General features: G+C 41.4%; 1 protein-coding gene across 1 annotated transcript in view; it reads left to right on the forward strand.

Annotated features, from left to right (window-relative positions):
- Nucleotides 1–8,829: 8,829 nt before the first annotated feature.
- RPH3A (rabphilin 3A homolog (mouse)) overlaps nt 8,830–25,388 on the forward strand; it is an 83,764-nt gene continuing 67,205 nt past the window's right edge. The window contains exons 1-2 of the mRNA XM_006870508.1: nt 8,830–8,903; nt 15,591–15,602. Of these exons, the coding sequence (XP_006870570.1) occupies nt 8,833–8,903; nt 15,591–15,602 (83 nt within the window). The 5' untranslated portion in view covers nt 8,830–8,832. The remainder of the gene's footprint in view (nt 8,904–15,590; nt 15,603–25,388) is intronic.

Genomic DNA, 25,388 nt, shown 5'->3' on the forward strand with positions numbered 1-25,388 from the left:
ATTTTGAGGTTCCCGAGTCCTGGTGTTACGCTGGATTGCTAACCACAAAGTCAATGATTGAAACCTACCAGCAGATAATTGGAAACCTTATACAATGTGGCTACACATTGGAGCCAATTCAAGGACACTTAACATTCTGAGGTTCCAGGTGGACATGAATTTTGAGGGGGAAATTATTTGTCCCTCTATTCCATCTCACTCATAGTGGGACTCTGCATGGTGTTTGTGATCTGATACCCAACTCCCTACTACCACTCGAACCTCAGCTCCTACCTTGCCCACCTCTTGCTCACTCTATCCAACCACTCTACCTTCTTTGCAATTTTTCCAACTCACCAAATACATGCCCACCCCAGGGCCTTTGCATTTGTTTCCCACTCTGTCTGGAATGCTGTGGCCCAGATAGCTACATGGCTTGGTCCATTACATCTTTAGTTCTTAGCTCAAATATCTCTCAAAGGAGGCTTTCCCCATCACCTGTTTAAAACCAAACTTCTGCTCTAATTCCCAACCTCCTTCCAGCTTTATTTTTTCTCAAAAGCTGTCATCATCAGCTGGCACATTTTATATTTGACTTATTGGTTATCTGTCTGCTCACACTAGATGATACACTCCATGAAGACAAAAATTGTCATCTTTTTGTTGATGTTGTTGTCAGTGTTTGAATGCTATAGTTCTGGTGCTTAGCAGTTTCTGGCATAGTAGATGTTCTATACTTTTTAAATTTTTCACTTCTGTTCATTTCTCAAAAGAAACTGGCAATCTGTGTTTTTAATTAAATCCCTTGACTTTAAAGTATTGACTTTATTTTAATTTTTCAAACCCTGCATGGACCAATAAAAACAGGGTTTGAGTTCTGATTGAATTCTTCTTCTGGACCCTTTGTGTAAATTGTATTTCCTACTCCACCAGATCGTCTGAGTGCGATTTTCCAGATCCCTCATTGAGCAGTGATGGGTTGGACTCATGGGGAGAGAAAGAGGTATGAAAAGACAACAATGAGAGGAAACTGACTGGGCACCATTCAAGTTGGTGACTGCAGGCTCTGCTGCAACACATCTGGTTTAATTGTAACCCTATGGGCTGCGAGGCCAGCTGTGCCATTCAACCCCAAGCAGACATCTGTAGCTTATACCAGTTCCCTGCAGTGCCAGTAAAGGCCCTGCTAGCCTAGCACAGCCCTGCCAACTCACATTAAGACATCTGCCACAGCTCTGGAAATGAAATGAGCTTTAAGAGTTTTGTTTTGTTTTCCCAGTTCAACTACAACCAGCAGAAGATTTCTGGACACCTGGAAGAGGGAACCATTCTTCCTTAGAAAATAGTGCTAAGAGGAGTTGGGGGAAAACAGAACAAAATACAAAAGAGAGAGAAAGGAAGACTCTGGAACTTGGCTTTTCTGGGGTTGGGAAAGGGTCTCCTTAGTATCTTAAGATGCATGATTACGTAGGGCTAGTGCCAGGTTGTTAAAAAGGGCAGGCCTGGGACAGGCTCTGCCTCTTACTTACATACAGATTTATTGAGTGCCTAGTGGGTTGGCAGTTCAAACTCACCAGTCGCTCTGTAGGAGAGAGATGAAGCAGTCTGTTGCCATAAAGATTTATAGTCTCAGAAACCATAGGAAGCAGTTCCATTCTCTCCTACAGGGTCACTTTAAGTTGGAACTAGCTCAAAGGCAGTGGGTTAGGTTAGTGCATGCGCTGACCTTTATGATTTACATGATGACTTATTTATTGAGTGTCTTCTCTATTCCATACTCAAGACTGGCTACAAACTGAAAACCTGGGGCCCCTTTAAAATTATTAAGAATTTCAAGATGACAGCAGAACATTAAGTCTGGAGCCATCCAAAGAGTCCCAGGGAAGCTTCTCATGGCCCCAGCATGGGCAGTAATAAGACATTAAGGTTCTGCTCAGTAGATTTCCATGGTAACAGGAGCTGTCCCTCCTTTCTTTCTGTGTTTGAAGTAGAAACAATGGAATGGTCGTCTTCATCTGGAAACATCGTTTAGCTACCCAGGAGCAGATGAAATAGTCTTTCTATAAGGGGTTTTCTCACCCACATGGTCAATTAGTAGCCCTGATTCCACATCCCCCACCTGAAGATGGGATAATCCTAAAGGTTAAGAAAGGGAGTTCATTCCATGCTCAACTCTCAACTTCTTACCTACTCAGCTTCAAAGGCAAGAAGACCATGTTGGAGAACTAATAAGACTAAGCTCTAATTTCTCAGCAGAAACCCTGCAGATGAGAAAACAATTATTGTTGTTAGGTGCCATTGAGTCAATTCCAACTCATAATGACCCTATGCACAGCAGAATGAAACACTGCATCCTCACAATTGTTGTTACGTTTGAACCCATTGCTGCTACCATTGTGTCAATCCATCTCATTGAGGCTCTTCCTCCTTTTTGCTGTCCCTCCACTTTACCAAACATTGTATTCTTCTCCAGGGACAGGTCCCTCCTAATAACATGTCTGAAGCATGAAAGATAAAGTTTTGCCATCCTGGCTTCTAAGGAGCAGCTGGCTACACTTTTTCCAATACAGATTTGTTTGCTCTTCTCGTAGTCCATGATACTTTCAACATTTTTCTCCAATACAATAATTCAAATGCATTGATTCTTCTCAGGTCTTCCCTATTCATTGTTCAACTTTCGTATGCATAACAAGTGATTGAAAATAACATGGCTTTGGTCAGGTGCACCTTTGTCCTCAAACTTGTGTCTTTGCTCTTGAATACTTTAAAAGGCTCTTGTGCAGCAGATTTGCCTAATGTAATACATCATCCAATTTCTTAACTGCTATTTCTATGACTTTCTATTGTGGAACCAAGCAAAATGAAGGCTTTAACAACTTCAGTATTTTCTCCACTTATTTTTTATTGGTCCAGTTGTGAGGATCTTTGTTTTCTTTATATTGAGGTGCAATCCATATTGAAGGCTATATATAGTCTTTGATCTTAATCAGTAAGGATTTTAAGTTCTCTTTGCTTCCAGAAAGTCAGGTTGTATTATTTGCATATCACAGGTTATTAATGAGTCTTCTTCCAACCCTGATGCCACATTCTTCTTCATATAATCCAGCTTCTCAGATTATTTGCTCAGTGTACAGATTGAATATTGTTGATGTTGCTAAGTGTAGTCAAGTCAGTTCCAACTCATAGCAACCCTGTGTAAGGTTTTCAAGGAGCATTTGGTGAGTTTGAACCATTGACCTTGAGATTCAAACTGACCTTGTGGTCCAGTGCTTATCCTACAGTGCCATACCAGGACTCCATAGATTGAATAAGTATGGTGAAAGGAGACAACCCTAGCACATACCTTTCCTGATTTTAAACCATTCAGTATCTCCTTGTTCTGTTCTAACAACTTCCTCTTGGTCTATGTACATGTTCCTCAGAGGCACGATTAACCTTTTTGAATTATAAGAAGACAATGGGATGACATATATAAAACTCTGAAAGAAAAAAATTGTCAACATACGTTGTTTTTATTGTTGTTGTTGTAAAGTACCGTGGAGTCGGTTCCTACTCATAGTGACCCTGCACAGGGTTTCTGAGGCTGTGAATCTTTACAGGAGCAGAAAGCCTCACCTGTCTCTCGCGGAACAGCTGGTAGTTTTGAACTGCCGACCTTGAGGTTAGCAGCCTGATTCGTAACCACTATGCACTGTTAAGTGCCATCAAATCATTTCTGACTCATAGTGACCCTGTATAGGGTCTTTGGGGAGTGGTTAGTGGGTTTGAACTGCCAATCTTGAGGTTAGTAGTCCAGTGCTTATTCTACAGCACCATATCAGGACCCCCAAGAAACATACCCAGCAAAATTGTCCATCGAACATGATGGCGACATTAGGACATTTCCAAATAAACAAATGAAAAGAATTTACAAAACACAGACCAAACTTACAAAAAATGCTAACGGGAGTTCTTTGGACAGAGAACCAACAACAACAGACAACAACCTGAGAATAACAAACATGACAATATCACCAAGAACTCAAAACAGATAGAGAAGTATTCAAAGTAAAACCAACCTACAAAACTGAAAGTAGGGAACCAGAGATACTAGTTTGCAACAACAACAACAACAAAGCCTGTAAAGTAAAAAGAGGGAATACTGTAGTCACAGAACTTCCAAATAAAATGGAAATCAAGTAGATTTCAGGAAAGAAAAAAAAAAATCTAACTATAACCCTTAAAAGGAACCCTGGTTGTATAGTGGATTACGAGCTGGAATGCTAGCCACTAGGTGAACAGTTCGAATCTACCAGTGGTTCCATGGAAGAAAGCTGAGACTTTCCATTCCTGTAAAGATTTACAGCTTCAGAAACCCTATACAGGGTGGCTATGAGTCAAAACTGACTTGGTGGCACACAACCAGCAACCATAACTCTTAAACTAGACTAAACCTTACTCTTGGTCCTATCCCAACTTCTATCCCTAACAAAAGCCCTAATCATAACCATAATGCAAACACGAAACAAAATCCTAGGCCTAGCCAAAATCCTAACCCTAACTTTTTGCTTCTACCCCTTGCCACCCTACCCTCAAAATGAAAAGAAGACGCTGTTTGTAACCAAACATTCCAGGAGACCAGGGCCCACCAGCTACAATTATACACTCCCTGTTTGTGTGTATATATTTAAATGTAACCTCCATGGCCTCATTCCCTTTACTCTGACTAGTCCTGTCTATATGTGTGAGTGTGTGGGCGGGGGGATGGTTCAGACAGTATGTAAGAGAAAACATGGACAATTTCAGTTAGGTTTATGTAGTGTTAGTGGGAACTCAGTCACTTATTCAAAAACAATTTATTAAGTGACGTCTATGTGAGTTCAGCTCTGCAAAGTCAGTTTAAACTGCAAGGTTGGCGGTCCAAACTCACCAGCCACTCCTTGGAAACCCTATACAGGGTTGCTATTAGTTGGAACCAACTTGATGGCACTTAACAACAACATGTGAGCTCTAAGGAGTCCTGGTATGGCACTGTGGGTTAATTCACTGGACTGCAAGGTCATCTTGAACCTCAGGGTTAGTGGTTCAAGCTCATTAGCTGCTGCTCGGAAACCCTATACAAGGTTGCTATGAGTTGGAACTGACTCACTAGCACTTAACAACAACAAAAACACTGTGAGCCCTGGTGTGGAAGGGTAGGGTAAGCTCTGGACTGCAAGCCACAAAGTTGGCAGTTCAACCCATCAGCCACCCTCAGAAACCCTATCCAGGGTTGCTATGAGCTGGAACTGACTTAATGGCACTTAAAAACACTGTGCTACATACTGGAGAGGACGCAGTGAACAAAATAGAAAGAAGTTCAGCAAGGAGCTTACATATTTAGCAGGGGGGAGTCAAACTGGAGGCAAATAAAAAATATACATAAGACATATTATATCAGCTGCTCCTTGGAAACCCTATACAGGGTTGTTATGAGTCAGAATCCACCAGACGGCACTTAATAACAACAGCAATACATTTTGTAGATCCTATCAGATCACATCTTCATTTTCCTTATAGACTTAACTTCACAAGTATGGACAAAACGTGTTCCAATGTTACCACCAACTGTGTGTGTGTGTACTCAAAGAGACAAGATTGGTGCTTCAAACATCCCAGCTGTTCCTCAGAACAAAGATGAGACTGTCTGCTCCCATATAGATTGACAGCCTTGGAAATCCTACAGGGCAGTTTTACTCTGACTTACAGGGCCTCTATGAGTCAGAATTGGCTTGATGGCAGTGAATTTGGGTTTTTTATACATTTGGACAGTGGTAAGAGATATGAAGAAAGCTAATCAAGGCAAAGGAAGCTAGAGTTGGGGTGGATCTCATTTTAAATGAGTGGTCAGGGGTGGGCTCTTTGTGGAGGGGGCACTGGAGAATAGAACTGAACAAAGGGAGAGAATGAGCTGACCAGTAGCTTCTGGGAAAGTTCCAGGCAGAGGAAAGAAGAAAGGACAACTGAGAAAGTATGTGGCATGTTCAAGGAGCAGCCAGAAGATCTGTGAGGCTGGAGAAGAGTCTGAGGGGCAAAGGGTAGGTAGGCAGAGAGAAGTGGGAGGTCATGGGGCACAAGATAGTGCTAAAGAGTTTGGATTTTATTCTAGGAGCAGTGGGAAGTCATTGAAGACTCTTGAGCAAAAGGAGGTCATAAACTGACTTATTTCTTTGGGGATGGAGGGAACTCTGTGTTCTTATTATTATTGGAGAAACACACACTGTGAAGGATATAGAGTGACAAATCTTAAGTATTTAGCTTGATAAGTCTTTACACATGTACACAGCTGTTTAACCACCACCCAGATTAAGGCACAAGACATTTTCACCTCACAGAAATCCCTAATGCCCCTCCCCAAGCAATACTCTCCCCAAAGACAATGATGAATTTATCTGATTTCTTTCACATCATATAATGATGGCTGTGTTAAAACTTCATGTAAACGTTGTTGCTCAATGTATATTTTTGTATCTGACTTCTATCACGAAACATCATTTCTGTGAGATCTGTTACTATCAGCATAAACTACTTATCAACAGTTTGTCTCTTATTGCGGATCAGTACTCAACTCTATGGATGGTCACACCACATGTATTTATCCACTTTCTCATTGAAGGACATTTGGATAGTTTTTGGGTTTGCCTATAATGAACGAAGCTGCCATGAACATCCTTGCACATGTCTTAGAACATTAGTACTTTTCTTGTAGGTGTAACCCCGAGGGTAGAATATCTGGGTCAGAAGGTAGATAAATATTTATCTTTAGTAGACACTACCAAACAGTTTTCTAATATGGTGGCACCATTTAAAAAAATAATCTTGTTTTGTTGTTAAGAGCCATCAAGTCAGTTCCAACTCTTAGCGACCCTGGATAGGGTTTCGGAAGAGCAGCTGGTGGGTTTGAACCATTGACCTTACAGTTAGCAGTCCAGTACTTGTCCTACAGCACCACACCAGGACTCCAAAACAATCCTCTTGAGATATAATTCTCATACCACATAATTCACTCACAAAACGTGGAAACTATGTTTGCGGAGCTGTGTATTCACCATTGCAATCAATTTTAGGAGATTTGCATTACTCAAAAAAGAAATCCTGCAGTCATTAGTTAAGGAGCCCTGTGGTGTAGTGGTTAAGTTCTCAGCTGCTAACTGAAAGGTTAGCAGTTCAAATCCACTTAGTGACTCTATGGGAGTAAGAGCTGGCAATCTGCTTCCATAAATATTGTAGCCTAGCCTAAGACAGGCAGCGTCCCTTAAACAAATAATAAATAAGGGGGAATCTGATGCAGACCGTGCAGACCCGGTCAGGAGTTCAAGTCCCTGTGGGCCCAAGCGTTGCAGACCATCCAAACCATAGGCTCTGAGAATCAGACTTTAGCCACCTAGCAGACATAGCAAACTGTCCCTCATCTGATTATTCAGTTATGCTTGTTAGTAATCGCATACATGAGCCCTGGATATCCACAGATAAATGTTAAAAACCTTCCCTAAAAGCCGAGACTGTAAATTCCAAAAAGGCAAAGTTTCTGCCCCTCCCTCCAACCTCCCCACCCCCCCAAAAAAAAGCTCAAGAAGATAGAGAGAAACACTGTTAACTGATGTTGTATGGAGGGGATTATAATCAATGTAATGAAACAAGTCATATGAATGGTTAAATGTGAAATTGATAATGTGCCCTGTAAACTTTCACTCAATCCACAATAAAAACCTTAAAAAAAATTTTTTTTTTTTAAAAAAGTATTTCTATCCACTTTAGCTTTTTAAAAACACACACAAAAAATATTGTGGCCTAGGAAATTCTACGGAGGCAGTTCTGCTGAGTCAGAATATGAGTAAGAGGGTACTGAGGCTCTCAACAACAACAGTAACAATAACCCCTTAGTGATCACCCCCCCATCCCCCCAATCCTAGGCCATAACTAGTCTGCTTTCTGTCTCTAAGGGCTTGCCCATTCTGGGCATTTCATATTAAGGGAATTATACAATATATGGCCTTTTGTAACTGGCTTCTTTTACTCAGCATAATGTTGTCAAGGTTCGTCCGTGTTGTAGCATGAATCAATACTTCATTTCTTTTGATTGCTGCGTAGTGTTCCATTGTATGGATAGACCACAGTTTGTTTAGCCATCCATCAGTTGATGAATGTGTGGGGTGTTTCCACTTTGGCGGTATTATGAATAATGCTGCTATAAATATTTGTGCCCAAATTATTGTGTGGCTATATGTTTTCATTTCTCTTGGGGCTACACCTAGGAGCGGAATTGCTGGATCTTATAGGAACTCTGTTTAATGGTGATCATGCCAGTTTTACATACTGTGATTTTGATTTTTTAAAGAACCATGGACTACAACAGGTCAAGGGTAGATGCACAGAAACCAGAGAGGAGAAGACCACTGCAGTAAGTTGGACGGAGGTAGTAGTGGTTTAGACCCAGATAGCAGCAGTGTAGGCAAGAAGAAATGGACCAATCCTGAGTCTATTTTGAAGACCAAGACAACAGGATTTTTTGATGGCTTAGATGTAGTGAATTAAAACAAGAAAAAGAAAATGAGCCTTGGAGGAACAGTGAATTGGGAAGAACTTGGATTTAAGGGAGGAAGCTCTCTGTCCTGGACCAGTTCTACCACTATGTAGCTGTGAGTTTCAGCCTCTTGGGTTTCTAGTTTCCCCATCTAGAAAATGGAGAAGCCAAATGAAGTTTCCTTTCTTCTCTTCTCTGTATGCCCCTAGAGTGTTTGGCACATAGTAAGGGCTTAAGAAATAAGGAGTGGTCAAATGAGTGAGTGATATGTTCTCTGGGTTGGTGTTTTTCAGGAGGACTAGACTTCAGCCATGACTGACACTGTGCTCAGCAACAGCTCCAACCGCTGGATGTATTCCAGCGACCGACCCCTTCAATCAAAGTAAGTTTCTGGGTTTTTCTGTGAGTGGCTTGTTTGGGGTCATGGATGGCCTGACCATTCTACACCTAAAGGAGGAAAAAAATTCCTTTCCTGGGATGGGAGAAAAGAAACCTAGTGAGAAATTTGTCATGAAAACTTCTACATTGGTTCTACTGCCTTGCAATTGAGAAATGTTGTTATAAAGTGTTGTCCAGTTAGTTTGGACTCATAGTGAGACTGTGTAGGGTTTCTGGGGAGTGACTGGTGGGTTTGAACCACCTGCTTTATGGTTAGCAGTCTAGTGCTTACCCTATAGTCTAGGAAACCCTATGGCTTCCAAGGGAGGAATGTTGTGGCTATTAAGTGCTGTTGAATCAGTTCTAACTCATAGTAATCCTGTTTATAGAGTTTTCAAGGAGCAACTGGTGGTTTGAACTGCCAAATTTTGCAGTTTGCTTTCGGTTTAGCAGTCCATTGCTTATTCTATAGCACCACACCAGGGCTCCCTAACACAGTTTAATTCTGAGTACCGTGCTCCAAATTAAAAGGGTCCTAAAAGAGCATTGACCAGGTGGTCAACAGACCAGGGTTCTAGTTCTGGTTTGACCTAATTTACTATGTGACCACAGGTGAAGTTCTTTCTCCTTCTGGACCTCAGTTTCTTTATTAGTCAAATAAGAGACTTGGACTAGCTCACAGGCTTCAAACTGGCAGCCCAAAGGCTGATTCTTACTTGCGGAACTGGATTTTTTAATTTATGTTTTTATCTTCATCATTTAAAAATGGCACGATTTTCAATAACAGTCCAGATTTCTGGCTTCTCAATGGAAAATCAAAAGACCTGGCAACACTGAGCAAGCATTTTTCTGTGCCAAGAGTTCAGTATGAACTAAGTATCAGCCATTGTCTTTACAATGGGCATGACTCTTCAATTTTCCGTCCCCACCATTCCCATCTTTCCAATAATCTCATTCACTTGTCTCATGTTTGTTATTAACCCATCCCACTTAATCATCCTTGGTCCTTTAATTGTGGCCTGTGTGGTTTTTTGAGGTCCTGGTGTGGTGCTATAAGATAAGCACTGGACTGCTAACCACAAGATTGGCAGTTCAAACCTATCAGCCACTCTTCAGACACCCTGTATAGGGTTGCTATGAGTCAGAACTGACTCGATGGCACTTAAAATCAACACTGGTTTTTATGTTGAGTAGTATTGGGGAACTAGTTTTGGAATTTAAATTCTGGGTTAAACAGTTAAGGTTATGATCATTTTTGAGAAAAGAATGAATGTCAGAGTCTGGCTATATGCCAATCATTGTGGCTTACTCAGGGAACGTGGACAAGGTTTCAGAATAAATATTTCCCCTTATTGTAGACCAGTGTTCCCCTAACCTTCATCATTTGAGCACTTCTTTCACAGCCCTGGTGGCGCAACAGTCAAACTCTTGGCTGCTAACCGTAAAAGGTCAACAGTTTGAACCCACCAGGTACTCTGTATATAGGAGAAAGGTGTGGCAGTCCAATACCTTAAAGATCACAGCCTTGGGAACCCTATAGGGCAGCAGTTCGACTGCCCTATAGGGTCGCTATGACCCAGAATTAACATGACATTTTATGGGTTTGTTTTGTTTTTAATGAAACATCACTATTACTGTTTTCTTTAAACTGAGTTACTTAAAAGAAAAAAACCATAAACACTTATTTTTACAGGGAAATTTTATATCACAGTGTAAGGAGAAAACCATTCCATGCTTTTCACAAACAAAGCTAATTATTAAAAATAAATATAATTGAAAGGAAAAAACATTATTAAATTCTAGCTACCTACAAGGGGCTTCAAAAAATGTGTGGAAACATGGAATTAAAAGAGAAGTGTTCCATGAACTGTGTGCAGACCCCTTGTACTATGGCTCCCCAAGCTGAGCCTCAGACCTGGTCTCCATTTGTTATAAACTGGGGTCCACAAAGGACAGAGATGTGTTAAAGAGTAATTAGCTCCAAACGGAGACTTTCTCCTGTGGTTATCAGAAGGTTGAAAAGGAGAATGAAAAGGGAATCTTTCTGTCTGTCATTCAATATTCTTTAATGCCCCATTGTTTACTATTTCCTGTTCATTGTTAGATTGTTCTTTCCTCTTTTCTGGAGCTTATTCTGTGACTCTCTAACTTCTTGGGTTGTATTTTTTACCTCATTAATATGTCTCCTTTCTTTTTGAATATCAACAATGAGACATGAATTTCCCACAAAGTACCACTGCAAAACATCCCACAAGTTTCAATATGTAGCATTCGAGTTATTTCTCAGTTGGAGTCCTGGTGTGGCACTGTAGGATAAGCACTGAACTGCTAACCACAGAATCAGTGGTTCAAACCCACCAGCCACTCTTTGGAAACCTTATACAGGGTTGCTGTGAGTCAGAACTGACTCTATGGTACTTAACAGCAATAACAATGCATTTTCAAATTTCCCTATGGTTTCTTCTTTGTCCTAGGATTTATTTAAAGATATATTTTTAAATTTCCAAATATTTGGGGATTCTTTTTATTGTTGTTGGTATTTATTTCTATTGTATTGTGGCCATATACTTTTATTTCTCTTGAGAATACCTAGGCAGGAAATGTCTTAACCAAGTGATATTGTGGTTAGGTGCCATCGAGTCGGTACCAACTCATAGCAACCTCATGCACAACAGAATAAAACACTACCTGGTTCTGTATCAACCTCAAAATCATTGCTATGTTTGAGCCCATTACTTAGTCAAGTAAATGGTAGAGATTTAACTTTTAAAGGGACTTCCAAACTGATTTCCAAATTAATTGCACCATTTTAAATTTCAACCAGAATTGGACGAGAGTTCCAGTTTCTCTACATCCTCACCAACGCGTGGCATTATCTATCCTTTTAATTTTAACCATACTAGTGCATGTAATAGCATTTCATTGTCATTCTAATTTGCATTTTCTAATGACTAATGATGCTAATACTCTTCTCATGTACATTTTGCCATTCATAGAACCTCTTTGGTGCAATGTCTATTCAAATCTCTTTCCTATTTTTTTTTTTATGATTTATTGTGAATTATGTGATAGTATACATGGGAGAACATTAGTTTTACATTCATTCTATCATATATTGTCTCATTGCCATGGTTACAATCCCCTCCATGCAATCCTTCCCCCGTGCCCCCCAGGTCTTCAGCACACAGTCACTCTCCCTCTCTGGATCTAAAGTCTCCAGCTGCTCCATAGCTCCACGTCATCATCTTTGGCTCCATTTCAGGCATCACTGCTTCTCTGGGTATGGTCCCGCTCTCTGCTCTTCTCCCTTGATGGTCCTAGGGACTCTCTTTCCTATTTTAAAATTAAATAATTTATTTTCTTATTTGTGTTACAAATTCTTTATATATTACCAATACAAACCCTTGTTAAATCTACATTTTACAAATATTTTCTTCCTGACTATGACTTGCCTTTTCTTGTTTCATTACATAGTCTTTGAAGGGGAGAAGTTTTTTTTACCTTGTTCAAGTCCATTATATTGATTTTTTTGTTTATTAGTTTTGCAAGGAGCTGTGGTAGCGTAGTGGTTACGAATCAGGCTGCGAACCTTAAGGTCAGCGGTTCAAAATTACCAGCCACTCTGTGGGAGAAAGATGAGGCTTTCTACTCCCGTAAGGATTTACACCCTCGGAAACCCCATACAGGGTCACTATGGGTTGGAAGCGACTCAAAGGCACTTAACAACAACAACAAGTTTTGCAAGGGAGAGGGATCTTGGAAAATTCCTTTACTTTCTATCAATTTCAAGATTTCATTTAAAAATATTTGTTTTAGTTTATCAAGAACCTGGTTTTTCTAGAACTTGGTGTGGCACTGCCGAATAATACACTGAACTGCAAGGTCAGTTTGAGCCATAAAGTCGGTGGTTCAAACCCATCAGCCATTCCTCGGAAACCCTAAACAGAGTCACTATGAGTTGGAACTGACTTGACAGCATTTAACAACAACAGTTATATATAGGTGAAGAATATAGAGTCTACCCATACTCTCCAAAGCAAAAGCCTTCTTTCTGTTTACTATTTCTATCTAAAAGGAGCTCTGGTAGCATAGTGGTTACAAGTCAGGCTGCTAACCTCAGGGTGAGTAGTTTGAAACTACCAGTGGTTGCATGGGAGAAAGATGAGGCTTTCTGCTCCAGTAAAGATTTACAGCCTTGAAAACCCTATACAGGGTCACTATGAGCCTTGAAAACCCATATAGGGTCACTATGAGTCGGGATCGACTCCACGGCACATAACTATTTTTATCTAAAATGTCCTCCAGTTGTATGAGTTTTACGGGTGTTTTTTATTTCTTTTATAATCAGAGGGCTTTACTCTCCCTTCATCTCTTTATTATGGATTTGTTCACTAAAATGAAAGTCCTGGCATGGTGCTGTAGGAAAAACACTAATCTGTTAACCACAAGGTCAGAAGTTCAAGCCCACCAGCCACTCCTCTGAAACTCTATCCTGGGTCACTATGAGTCAGAAACCACTCAAGGGCACTTAAAAACAACAAAAATTAGTATTTTTTTGAGCTCCCATTCACTCTTGAATTTTACAGTTTTGAAGATACTGCCTAAGTATGTGGTTTCCTTTATCAAAAATAAACTCCTGGCTTCTAAAGCCCTTCCCATGATGTCCTCCTGGAACCAAATTTATCTTGCAGAGAATATTCCTTCAGCAGAAAAATGTGTCTCTGTAAGATAAACAGTTGCCTGAAGGGTGGATTGGGGGAGGGGGATATTTATTTTATTTATGAAATGTCAGTTAATTAAAATCACATCCATCAGAGTTGACTTTAGTAGATATGAAGTCAAACAAATTGACTTAGAATTAAATTAAAATTATTCAAATCGTCTGGATGCCGTTTCATTACAGTGCTCCTGGGCACCTGTGAAATGTCTTGGCATTCTGGCTGCATGGAGATTGGTTTCATTGCTACTGTACTTTCTTCTGATATTAAAATGATTTCCCAATAAGTGCTAATGTGTGAATTATAGTCCTCCCACATGCTGCAGTGGTGGGGTATCCATGCAGACACTTCTAATGTCTTCCTCTAGTCACTGAAGGAATCTGCTCTTAATTAGGAGTCTTGGTGTGGTACTGTGGGTTACTGCGCTGGACTGCCAGGTTGATTTGAACCTCAAGGCCAGCAGTTGAAGTTCACTAGCTGCTCCTCAGAACCCCTATGTAGGGTTGCTATGAGTCAAAACTGACTCAAAGGCACTTAACAACAATAACTCTTGATTAACTGCTGCCTAGTCAGATACACAGTGTCCTGGTGTGGCACTATGGGTTAATGTGTCAGACTATAAAGCTGTTTGAACAGCAAGGTCGGCGGTTCAAAGTCACCATCTACTCCTTGGAAACCCTATATAGGGTCTCCATGGGTTGGAACCAACTCGATAGCACTTCACAACAACAATAAGAGTCAGATACACATGAGCCTTGGTGTGGCACTGTAGATAAGCACTAGACTGCTAACCACAAAGTCAGCAGTTCAAACCCACCAGCCTTAGAAACCCTATGCTGTTGTTGTTGTTGTTGTTAGGTGCCATCAAGTTGATTCTAACTCATAGCGACCCAATGCACAACAGAAAAAAACACTACCCAGTCTTGGACCATCCTCACAATTGGGGTGCTTGAGCCCATTGCTGCTGCCGCTGAGCCTACGCATCTTGTTGGGAGTCTATACAGGGTCGCTATGAGTCTTAACCAACTCAACTGCACACAACAACAGCCAGATACCCTTACTGCTTTAGTGATGTTCAAATGTCTGCCTCCCTCACTTCCTTGAATCTAATAATTATGTTTGGAACTAGCAAGGAAATATGAAAAAGGTGAATCCTCCTGCTTCTTGCTTACTAGTTAGGGGAGGTGGCTTAGCTCCACAAGGGGAACCCATGAAAGGAAATGCTGGTCTTAGACAGTTGGTATTTCTAGATTGCTTTCAAGTCTATGAGCCAGAGAGTACCTACCAGCGATGGGAGGTAGAAACTGAGGCACCAAGAGAAGGCATAGGGTGCCTACGGTTATACACCTCCTAAACAGAGATGCTGGTTTCCTTTGTAGAACGGAAGGACTGAGTGCCCCCATTTTGGGAAACATTAGTTCTACTTTGGGATATCCCGGTTACTGTTAAAGGCTCATTGTCTTGTGTCCATGTGCTTCTACCCCCAGTGTTTGACTACTAGAAACCAAGACTGATGAAGGTCAGTCATATTGTAACTAAGTGATTCCTGGTAGTGACCCAAAGGTCATTATTCAAATACATTAATAATCAGTTAATAGATTGATCTGGTCAATTTTATCAAAGCTGTCAATCTGATAATCCTACAATGAAACAGACTCATTTTGTTGTTGTTGTTAAGTGCCGTCAAGTCAGTTCTACCTCATAGTCAGCCTGTACAGTGTTTCTGAGGAGCAGCTGGTGGGTTTGAACTGCCACCCTTGAGGTTTGCAGTCGAATGCTGATTCTACAGCACCACACCAGGAATCATTTTAGATCTACTGAAATGACATCATGATGAATGGGGGAAAATTGGAAGCAGACTGTTGTAATTTGAACTATGTGGTTATTGCATCCAAATGACATGAGTATTATTATCATAATTTTTTGCTAACTTTATTCATTTTTCTCACCCGCCTCAATTTTTTTGCCTTCAGTGATAAAGAACAGTGAGTATTCTATGATGCTTTTATTTTTCTACATGCCTTATTTTATCTCTTTTCTGATCTGTGTGGCTTGTCCCTAAAAAGAGTTGGTTAAACAAGGGATTAGCAAAGTTAAATATCTAACCAATTCCAAATGATTTTTTAAAAATACATGCCGATCTCAAGAAAAGACAAATATGGAATTAAAAAGAAAAACAAAACAAAAAAATCTGATAAAATGATTAAATGTCTAAACTTCAGTTCTGATTAGTAATTTGTGGGATTTCAGCAAGACCAGTGTGTGATCTTGTTTATGCAGCATTTTGCTGGGGAACACTGTTCTTTGATAAAGAGCATGTTAGCTCAAATAACTGCCACTGCTAATCAATGCTGAAGATGAACAGAACTTCGGCAATGTCCTGAACTGTTATACACAGTCTCCTTCACGTAATCAGAGGCCAATCTGGTGTCCCAATGAAATGCCTTCCACCCCATCTTTTTCACAACATTGGCACTTCAAATTGGATTCATTTCCTAAATATGCATGACAGATTAAATGCTCCGACCAATAAATGAGATGTAAATTGCAAAATCAGTCGGTCTTCCTGTTGCATGCACACTTTCAACACTGCCCCCTCCCCACAGTGGGGTAAGTACCGCAGAGCCCCAGGTGGAGCACTGGGTTAGGGAGGCTCAGGTCTGAGTCTTCACCATCAATATGGCCTTGAGCAATGCCTTCATTTCTTTGAGCCCTGGCTCTCTCATTTGTTCAGTGGGCATGATAACCCCTGTCCTTCCTCCCTCACAGGGTTGTGGTGGGAGCAAATGAGACTCACAGGTTTGTAAACTGTAAAGTGCCAAGCGAAATCAGGTGCACATGTAGGTGACAACTTTGTCTTATTTATTAGTTAGCAATTTCATAATTTGGAATCCAAATGACTACTTCAGGCCCAGAATCTTCTACAGGTTTACTGAACCCTGATAAACATGTAACGAGATGGCCTGGAGGAGCATGGTGGCTCTGTAGTACAAGCACTGCATTGGGAACCACAAGGTCAGCAGTTCAAACCTACCAGCTGCTCCAAGGGAGAAAGATGAGGTTTTCCACTTCTGCAAAGATTTATAGCCTCAGAAACTCTATACAGCACTATGTGTTGGAAGGGAATCAGTGGCACTAAATAACAACAACAGATGGCTTGGAGAAACTCTTCTCCCTGTTCTGTGCCTCGGTTTCTCTATCTGTCAAATGGGAATTTTGAACAAGTTGACTGCTAAAAAGTATGTGAATACTCTACAAGCTCTGTTGTTGACTAGTAAGACCCTTTTGATGACTATTGTGAATGTATTACTCAGACATGCCAGAGAGAGACAGTGAGGTGATGCCCGATTAGAAGTATGAGCATCACAAGAGAGCAGTTTGGGACTCCAGGGCATCCTGATGTTCTTAGAGACTCCCTGAGTGTTGAAGGTTGAAGTAGACTACATGTCCATCTTTCTTTCCTCTCTCCCTCCTTCCCACCTTTTTTGTTGTTGGTGTTATATTGATAAATAAACATTTACTGAGTGCCAGGTGTGTACTAGGCAGTGTGCTAAGTACCAAGGAAGACAGGGATAGCTGAAAGATGAAGTAGAAGAAAACCAGGAGAGGGTGTGTTGAATGAGAGCTATAAACAAATCACCAGCTTGTCACTAACAAATATACTCCAGTATGTTTGTAGCTTTGATAGAATCACACTGAGTTATGAGAGCACAAAGGCAGGCATGGAGTCCAGAATTGGAGGACTTTCTGGAAGAAGTGACATGGAAGAGACCAGAAGTTCTAGTAGAGGGAATAGCACATGCAAAGTGCAAGTGTGAGAAAGCACAGAATGGAATTCTGTCTGACTGCAGAAGTTAACAGGAACCTGGGGGTATGTGCAGGAACCCCAGCACCCTTTGTGTACCCCTTTAATCTGGTTGAGATGAATGTCACCCCAAAAGGCCTTGACACCAGCTGGGCACATGTGAAATGTTTGGTGGTATGACTGTCCCTCCCTGCCTCAGTGTGTTTCCTTCAGGATGTATGAAAACCTCTTTCACTGAGTGGGCTGTACAGAGACTTCCTGCTGACACCTGCCTATGCTGGCATCCTGGGGGAAGAGAGGAGGGTGGGGAAGAAGAAAGGCCAGAAAAAGTTTTCATTTTCTGCACACTGCTGCTGTTTAATGCTCCAGAGCCTCTGGGCCCCAAAAGCACTTCCATCATCCCACTCCTTTGGGGAATTCTAATTTATTAATAGAGACATCTGGTGGGGTATTTATTATATGACTATTGTGTGCATGAAATGAAGAATCAAGGTGGGAGGCAGGAAGGAGGTCGCGGTCTGCCCTTGCAGTTTTTTATGGAGACACACCTGTGAGGGGTTTCCATCTGCTGTTGGGACTCATTTCCTTTTGCCTTTGCGAGGTGGAGGGGAGGGGGGAGGGCGGGGAGGGCACTGTGATGCTGACTTTAGTGGGAAGGTGCCATCTCACCCTCTCAAGAGTGCCTATTCAGGTAGCTTCAGTTAGCAGAGGAAGTGTGTCGAGAAGATGGAGTCCCTGGTCATACCCTCTCGACACGTGTCTTGGGAATTCCTTTCACTCTTCTGATCCTCAGATACCTGGAAAATAAGCAGGTCCCCTAGGGTAAGTTTTAGGCTTCTTTGTCAGCAACAAATTTTTGTATAACATTTCATTCAGAAGCGAATAAAGATACGTAAATAGGCTGGATAAAGATAGAAGAAACAATTTTTTAAAATGTTTTATAAAAAAAATATAAGACAGATAAAAGTAGAGCTGGATAAAGACAGTAGAAACATTTAAAAGATGAAAACATTGAAAATATCATGATGAACTTGAACTTCATGGAGTTGTAATTTAAAATAATACCAAACTGTAAAATAAATGTACAGGGTCTAGTAAGCTTTCCTTTTTTTTTTTTTTTTTTCTGTGGTGAATACTGTACTTAGTAGTTTGGGCTGTGTAATAAGCCATATTAAAACTCAGTGGCTTAGAATAAGTTATTTATTCTCAGGGATGTGGGCTTGGCTCTGCTGATCTTGGCTGGACTTGCTTATACAGCCAAGGATTGACTGATCTAAGATGGTCTTGGCTAGGGTGACTCAGCTCGGCTCCACATTGTCTGTCATCCTCTAACAGGCTAGGCTGGGCAAGGTCTCACCATGGTAGCAGAGGTGGAAGAGAGGAACCAGACACACACTGGCACAACATCACTTCCCTACATTGTCTTAGCCAAAGCAATTCACAAGTTCAAACGAGATTCAAAGGACAGGGAAATAGACACTAACTATTGCGTAGTGGTTACGAATCGGGCTGCGAACCTTAAGGTCAGCGGTTCGAAACTACCAGCCGCTCCGCGGGAGAAAGATGAGGCTTTCTACTCCCGTAAAGATTTACACCCTCGAAAACCCTGTACAGGGTCGCTATGGGTCGGAACCGACTCAACAGCACTTAACAACAACAACATTTGGTGAAAGGAATGTCAAAGTCACAAGGAAAAGAGAAGAGAAGGGTGAAGGATTAGGGCCACAATGGCAATAAATTGCCCTCATCCCTTTATTGAAATATCAAATAGTGAATCCAAAGTTCTATATTGTCTCAAGTTCACCAAATGACTCTAAGGGACACTCAAGTTTGGAGAGCACTGGTCTACATCCCAGGTTAGCCCATAGCCTGGAGATATTTTAAACTTTGGAATCAGTGCCCCAATGTGGTTAGCATTTTTTCCCCCAAATAAAGGAGTTTTGGCTCTAGGGAAGACACTAAAATAGCCTCAAGAATGATAACAGGTGTTTCATCTAAGGGGCATAGAGCCAGCTTATCTCTTCCTTACAGTGCCCCCACTCCCTCTACCTCAAAGCTGCCTCCAAACATTTTATCCCGTGCATGAGGCATGGCAAGTAACTCTTTGTAGCTACGCTAGCTACAGGCAGACCCTACAGAGACCCAATGTCATCATCATCAAGGGGAAATACAGTAGTTCCCATTCCCATCCACAATCAGCTTTCTTCTTCTTGTTGTTGAAAATATACACAACAAAACATATACCAATGCAACAATTTCTACATGTACAACTCAGGGACACTGATTACATTCTTTAAGTTGTGCAAATATTCTCTCATTTTCCAAATAATTCCTCCTCCATTCACCTAGACTCACTATGCCCTAAGCTTTCTAAGGACTCCTGGTGTCTGTAATTTACTGATCTACTGTGGACCTCTATTGAAGCCCAGTTTAAAAAATGCTTGAAAGCAACAGTCAGAAACTCCTGAGATTTGCACAGGTAGTCAGCATCATCTCAGTCCAGGAGCCCAGGCAGGTGGTGGTGGGTCTGGGCCAGCTCACAGATGAAGTCTTAGAGGGAAAATTGTGAGATTGAACCAGTGGCAGTTCCAAGCACAGGACCCAAGATTGGCTTTGCTACTTTAAGCTGTGTGACCCTTTGTCAAGTGATTAACCTCTCTGAGCCTTGGTATTCTAGACAGGAGATTAACACCTAGTTCATAGGATATTGTTAGAATTCAATGTGACAATGCATGTAAACTCTATGACATAAAGCTTAACTCTACCTGACAGATGAAAAATCAGAGTTCAGAAAGATGAAGTACTTTTCCCAAAGTCACACAGCTCCAGGAGTTGAGCCCAGGCCTGTTGGAAATCAACATTATCCCTTCCCCCATTTCATCACCATATTGCATCCTAGTGCCTTGAATAGGTCTGAGTTCAGAGTCCCCAAGCTGGGAAAGAAAATCTGGGACTGCAGGAAGAAAACTGGCCCAGGACGGGTATTTCATTTTTTTCCACATTGCTTCAGTTCAAATCAGGTTAGGCTGCCTGGAAATAGTCATTTCATACTCATTTTATCTTCTGCACCACTGAACAGCTAAGTCAACTAAATTCATCTGTGTGCAAATGGACAGGGAATTGAATTCAGACACTTTCCATCACTGTGGCATTGGAGGCATCTCTAAATGTTCAGAGAGATTTCTGATTTTACAATATCAAATACCAGTTGATGGTTTAGGCTGCACATTTTGTTTGATTCCATTTTGGTCCCCTGCCCCCTTCCTCCCCAGGGTTAATGACTCACACTCTGCCTCACTCCTGTTAAAACATCCCATTCATTCATTCAACAAACATTGATTGAGTGCCCACTCTTTGTGCACCTCCATTAGATTATCTTCTGAATTTTCACCATTGCAAAGACTTGAGACATGCACGTACACCAAAGTGTTTAATCACTATATTATTAAGAATATGCAAACTAATCTTTTTTGAGAACCTATCTGCATGGTCAGCCTTATGAGCTCTCTGAGGCCATTACTATATGATGAGCAAGTTAAGTAAGGCTCAGAGACACTAAGTAATTTTCCTAAGGTAACACATCCAGCCAGGGCACAGCCAAGAAAGGAATCAAGACTGTGACTCCAAAGCCCACTCCCTGTACTACTCTCTTAGGTTAATTGCATCTTCATAGGAGCCAAGGGAATGGTTTTCCAATTATCTAATTGTAGACAGCTGCCATGTCTGCTTAGGAAGATGATCTACCTTGCCAGCTGCTAGTTAGTAAGAATTATTCTGGTAAACTCCAGTTCTCACCTGGGAAGGCAGCTTCAAGAAATTTTGCAGCCTGAGCTGACGTCATAGGGCCCTCCCAAAGCTCCCAGTACATAATAGATCTTCAGTTCATTGATTAGAGTCCTTCATCCCTCACTAAAGGTAGGGCATTTCTTAGATTAAGAAGATGGTCATAGCAGTAAGAGTTACCTACCATTTACTGGGTCCTTGCTATGTAGTAGGTACTTTGCAGCCATTTTCATATTCTATCCTCCAATGTCTCTCCAGTGTCAATCCTATTAATAGTCCCACTGAAAATATGAAGAAATGGAAGTTCAGAGAGGCATAAGACCTCTGTATACACTGCTACAAAATGACAGATTAAGGATTTCAATCATTAACCATGTCAACGAAGGCTCAGGTATGCACATAGTAGCTCCTCTGGTCAGTTTCTGGATTGGACATGATGCTCTGAGTAACTTGTTCAAGAAAGGAGTGATTCTTTAAAAAGATCCAAATGCTGGACCCTAGGTTTAAGGACATGGGGCTAAAATTCAGAACCTAGAGATGCTGGACAAAGGAGCCAGTGTCCTGTCACAAGGAGCAATTTTCAGATTCCCCTTGATCACATGCTCCCCAGACCCTGAGAGACCCAGACAGAAGCTTTGGTTTGAGAAACCAAACCGATCTTGTTTCCCTCTGTTTGCTTTTGGAATGAAAGCATGAAAATCTGCAGGAGGCTTCTGAGTCCCTACTGAGACCAATCGGTGACATTTTCAAACACTGGATGAGCTGTTTGTCAACAGCATGGTTTGGAGCTGAGGATGGGGGAAGGGTTTGGAGCAGTGCCAGCAGCTTCCAGCAGGCCTTCTGCTCATCCCTAGATGGAGGAAGGTGATCCCATGCCCTTGGAAACATCCTACCCATGTTTCTGGAGCACTATCATGTCCAAGAGTATGTCTTTCCTATGCACATTGCCCCAGCGAGTTGCGAGGCATTGGCATGAGGTCTGGGCCGGATGACAATGTCTATGACTAGATTATGAACTGGAGAAGCATGGTCTTGGAAGAGTCTCCACTGGATACTTGGCCCAGAGTCTCAACCATGCTCAGTTTTCATCACTGAGCTCCTAAATAAAAGCAAGACCTTAATCGGGAAGGATCAGAAGAGCAATCAAGGAAGAAAAATAGGGAAGAGGGAAGGAAGAAGGAAGATAATTAAGACCTCTATTTCCAGAAAACTAAAGAGACCTGGGAGGCAAGTGAATTAGGTTGTGACCAAGATTTCTCCCCTCCATGACGGTCTGCTCTTCTGGAATGATCCATATGCAGATCTTCATTATGCAGAAGTCTGTCGTATCCTTTTTAAAAAATGATGGGAAGGAGCCTCAGGCTGACAGCTATTAGTACACCAGAAGGAAGACCTTTTCAATGACATGGACCTTTTCAATGGCATGGACTTGTTATGAGAGATTGAGGCCTCCATCAAAAGGAGCATTAAACCTGGTCAGAAACCTGTGAGACTCTGAGATGTGCCCCGACACACATGATCCCTTGAGTGTGGGTGGGACTTGAGACTTGATTCTAACTTAAAGAATATGGTCACTCTTGTTATAACAGTATGTTATATAAGACTTTCTTAGCATAGGGCTGCTAGAGACTCTCCTTGTGAGCTTCATCAAATAAGTGGTACATGTGATGATGTTGGCAAATTCCACTTAGTTGTAACTGAGGGTGGCCTCAGCTTGCAAAAAACAAAACAAAATGAAAAAACCCCCACAAAACCAAAAACAGGCCCCTTCCATACAGCTGTAAGGAACTGAGTTTCACCAACAACTTGAATGTGATTTTAAGCAGATTATTCACCAGGCCTAACTCCAGATGAGAGAAGGCAGGCTAACTGACACCTTGACCACAGTCCTGTGAGACCAGTTAAACTGTGCCCAGATTCCTGCCCATAGATTCTGAGATAATAAATGTGTGTTGCTTTAAACTGCTAAATTTGGGATAATTTGTTATGCAACAAGTAAAGAATAAGTACAGATGTTTTGTGCTACTCACAGTATCCTCCAGTTGGACTGGTATTTGGAGGTAACTAATGATAAAATTTCACAATATCAATGACTTTTTCAACAACATAAAGGACAACTATACATGTGGACTTCATCAAATGGAATATACAGAAATTAAATAAACTATATTTGTGGGAAGAGACACGGAGAAGCTCAACATTATCAGCCAAAACTGTGGAACAGTTGGCCAGGGGCCAACTGTGGAACAGACTCATATACTAGTTCAGATTGACACTGAAGAAAATTAAAACTAGTCTACAAGAATCACAATATAACCTTGTGTATATCCCACCTGAATTTAGAGACCATCTCACGAACAGATTTGATGCATTGAACACTAATAACTGAAAGTCAGATGAGTTGTAGGATGACATCAAGAACATCATACATGAAAAAAAGCAAAAGATCATTACAAAGACAGAAAAGAAAGAAAAGACCAAAGTAAGATGTCAGAAGAGACTCTAAACACATAGAAGCTAAAGCAAGTGGATGAAATGTAAAAGAACTAAACAGAAAATTTCAAAGGACAGCTTGAAGACAAAGTCAAATATTACAATGAAATGTGCAAAGACTTGGAGTTAGAAAACCAAAAGGGAAGGACATGTTCAGTACTTCTCACTGAAGAAAAAAATTCAAGTCCTGAATTGCAATATGAAAGGATTCCGTGGTGTTGTGGGTTAATGCTCTGGACTTTGAACTGCAAGGTTGATGGTTCAAGCTCACCAGCTGCTCCTAAGAAACCCTATATAGAGTCACTACAGGTCAAAACCGACTTTACAGCACTTAATAACAATAACAACAACAATGGGTAAAATACTGAACTATGCAGGAAGCATCAAAAGAAGATGGGAATCGTAGGTGCAGCTGCAACTGGCGAGCCGAGCGGGGCGAGTGGAGCCGAGCATCCAACCCGCGCGGCGTTGCCGGTTTAAGCGCAGTGCGGGGCTGCGGCCGAGGGCGGCAGTAGTGAAACCAGCGCTGCGCTCCAGCCCCCTTTTCCCTCCTTGGTTTTTCTGGGCTCCTGAGAGTAAATTGGCTCCAGGTACAGCGCAGGACGCCTCTCCCCACTCCGCGGAATGCTAAGTGTGACGAGGGGGGCAGAGGGAATCATGGAGAGAAGGATTCACCTGGACCTGAGGAACCGGACCCTGGAGGCTGTTCGAGAACTTGTCCTAGACAACTGCGGATCAAATGATGGAAAAATTGAGGGTTTAACAGCTGAATTTGTGAATTTAGAGTTCCTCAGTTTAATAAATGTAGGCTTGATTTCAGTTTCGAATCTCCCCAAACTGCCAAAATTGAAAAAAACTTGAGTTTAGTGACAATAGAATCTTTGGAGATCTGGATGTGTTAGCGGAAAAACTTCCAAACCTTACATATCTAAACTTAAGTGGAAATAAACTGAAAGATATCAGCACCTTGGAACCTTTGAAAAAATTGGAATGCCTGAAAAGCCTGGATCTGTTTAACTGTGAGGTTACCAACTTGAATGATTACCGAGAGAGTGTATTCAAACTCCTTCCTCAGCTGATCTACCTTGATGGCTATGACCCAGAGAACCAACCAGGAAGCCCCTGACTCAGATGTTGAGGTGGACGGTGAGGATGAGGATGAAGATTTTTATTTCGAAGAGGAGGAAGATGAAGACGAACCCAGTGTGGAGGAAGAAGAATTTGGCCTTGATGGAGAATTTGATGAAGATGAAGAAGATGAGGATGAAGATGAAGAGGAGGGGAAAGAAAGCAGAAAAGGTGAAAAGAGGAAGCGAGAAACAGATGATGAAGAAGATGATTAAGATCCCAAATAACCTTCAAAAAAAGAACTGTTCAGTATTGGTTGGACTGCTCGTGTATTTGGCAGCTGTTTAAAAAAAAAAAAAGTAGCTGTGATACAAACCCCAGGACACCCACCCACCCAAAGAGCCAAAGAATAGTTTCTGTGAGATTCCACCTTCTTCTATTTAGTCCCTCTTGGAAATCCACCACCAAGCTTGGGGATCTCACCCCAACAAAATTGTGTTTGTTAGGTTTCCGTGTAAGACTTGCTGTAGCGTGGATAGCTGTGATCAGTGAGTCTTAACCATTTGTGGCTACCAGTTATGCTGAGGTTGTAACAGCATTTTTACTTTCTGTACAACAAAGA

Source organism: Chrysochloris asiatica, unplaced genomic scaffold (assembly GCF_000296735.1).
Source record: "Chrysochloris asiatica unplaced genomic scaffold, ChrAsi1.0 scaffold00142, whole genome shotgun sequence".
Taxonomy (NCBI): Eukaryota; Metazoa; Chordata; class Mammalia; order Afrosoricida; family Chrysochloridae; genus Chrysochloris; species Chrysochloris asiatica.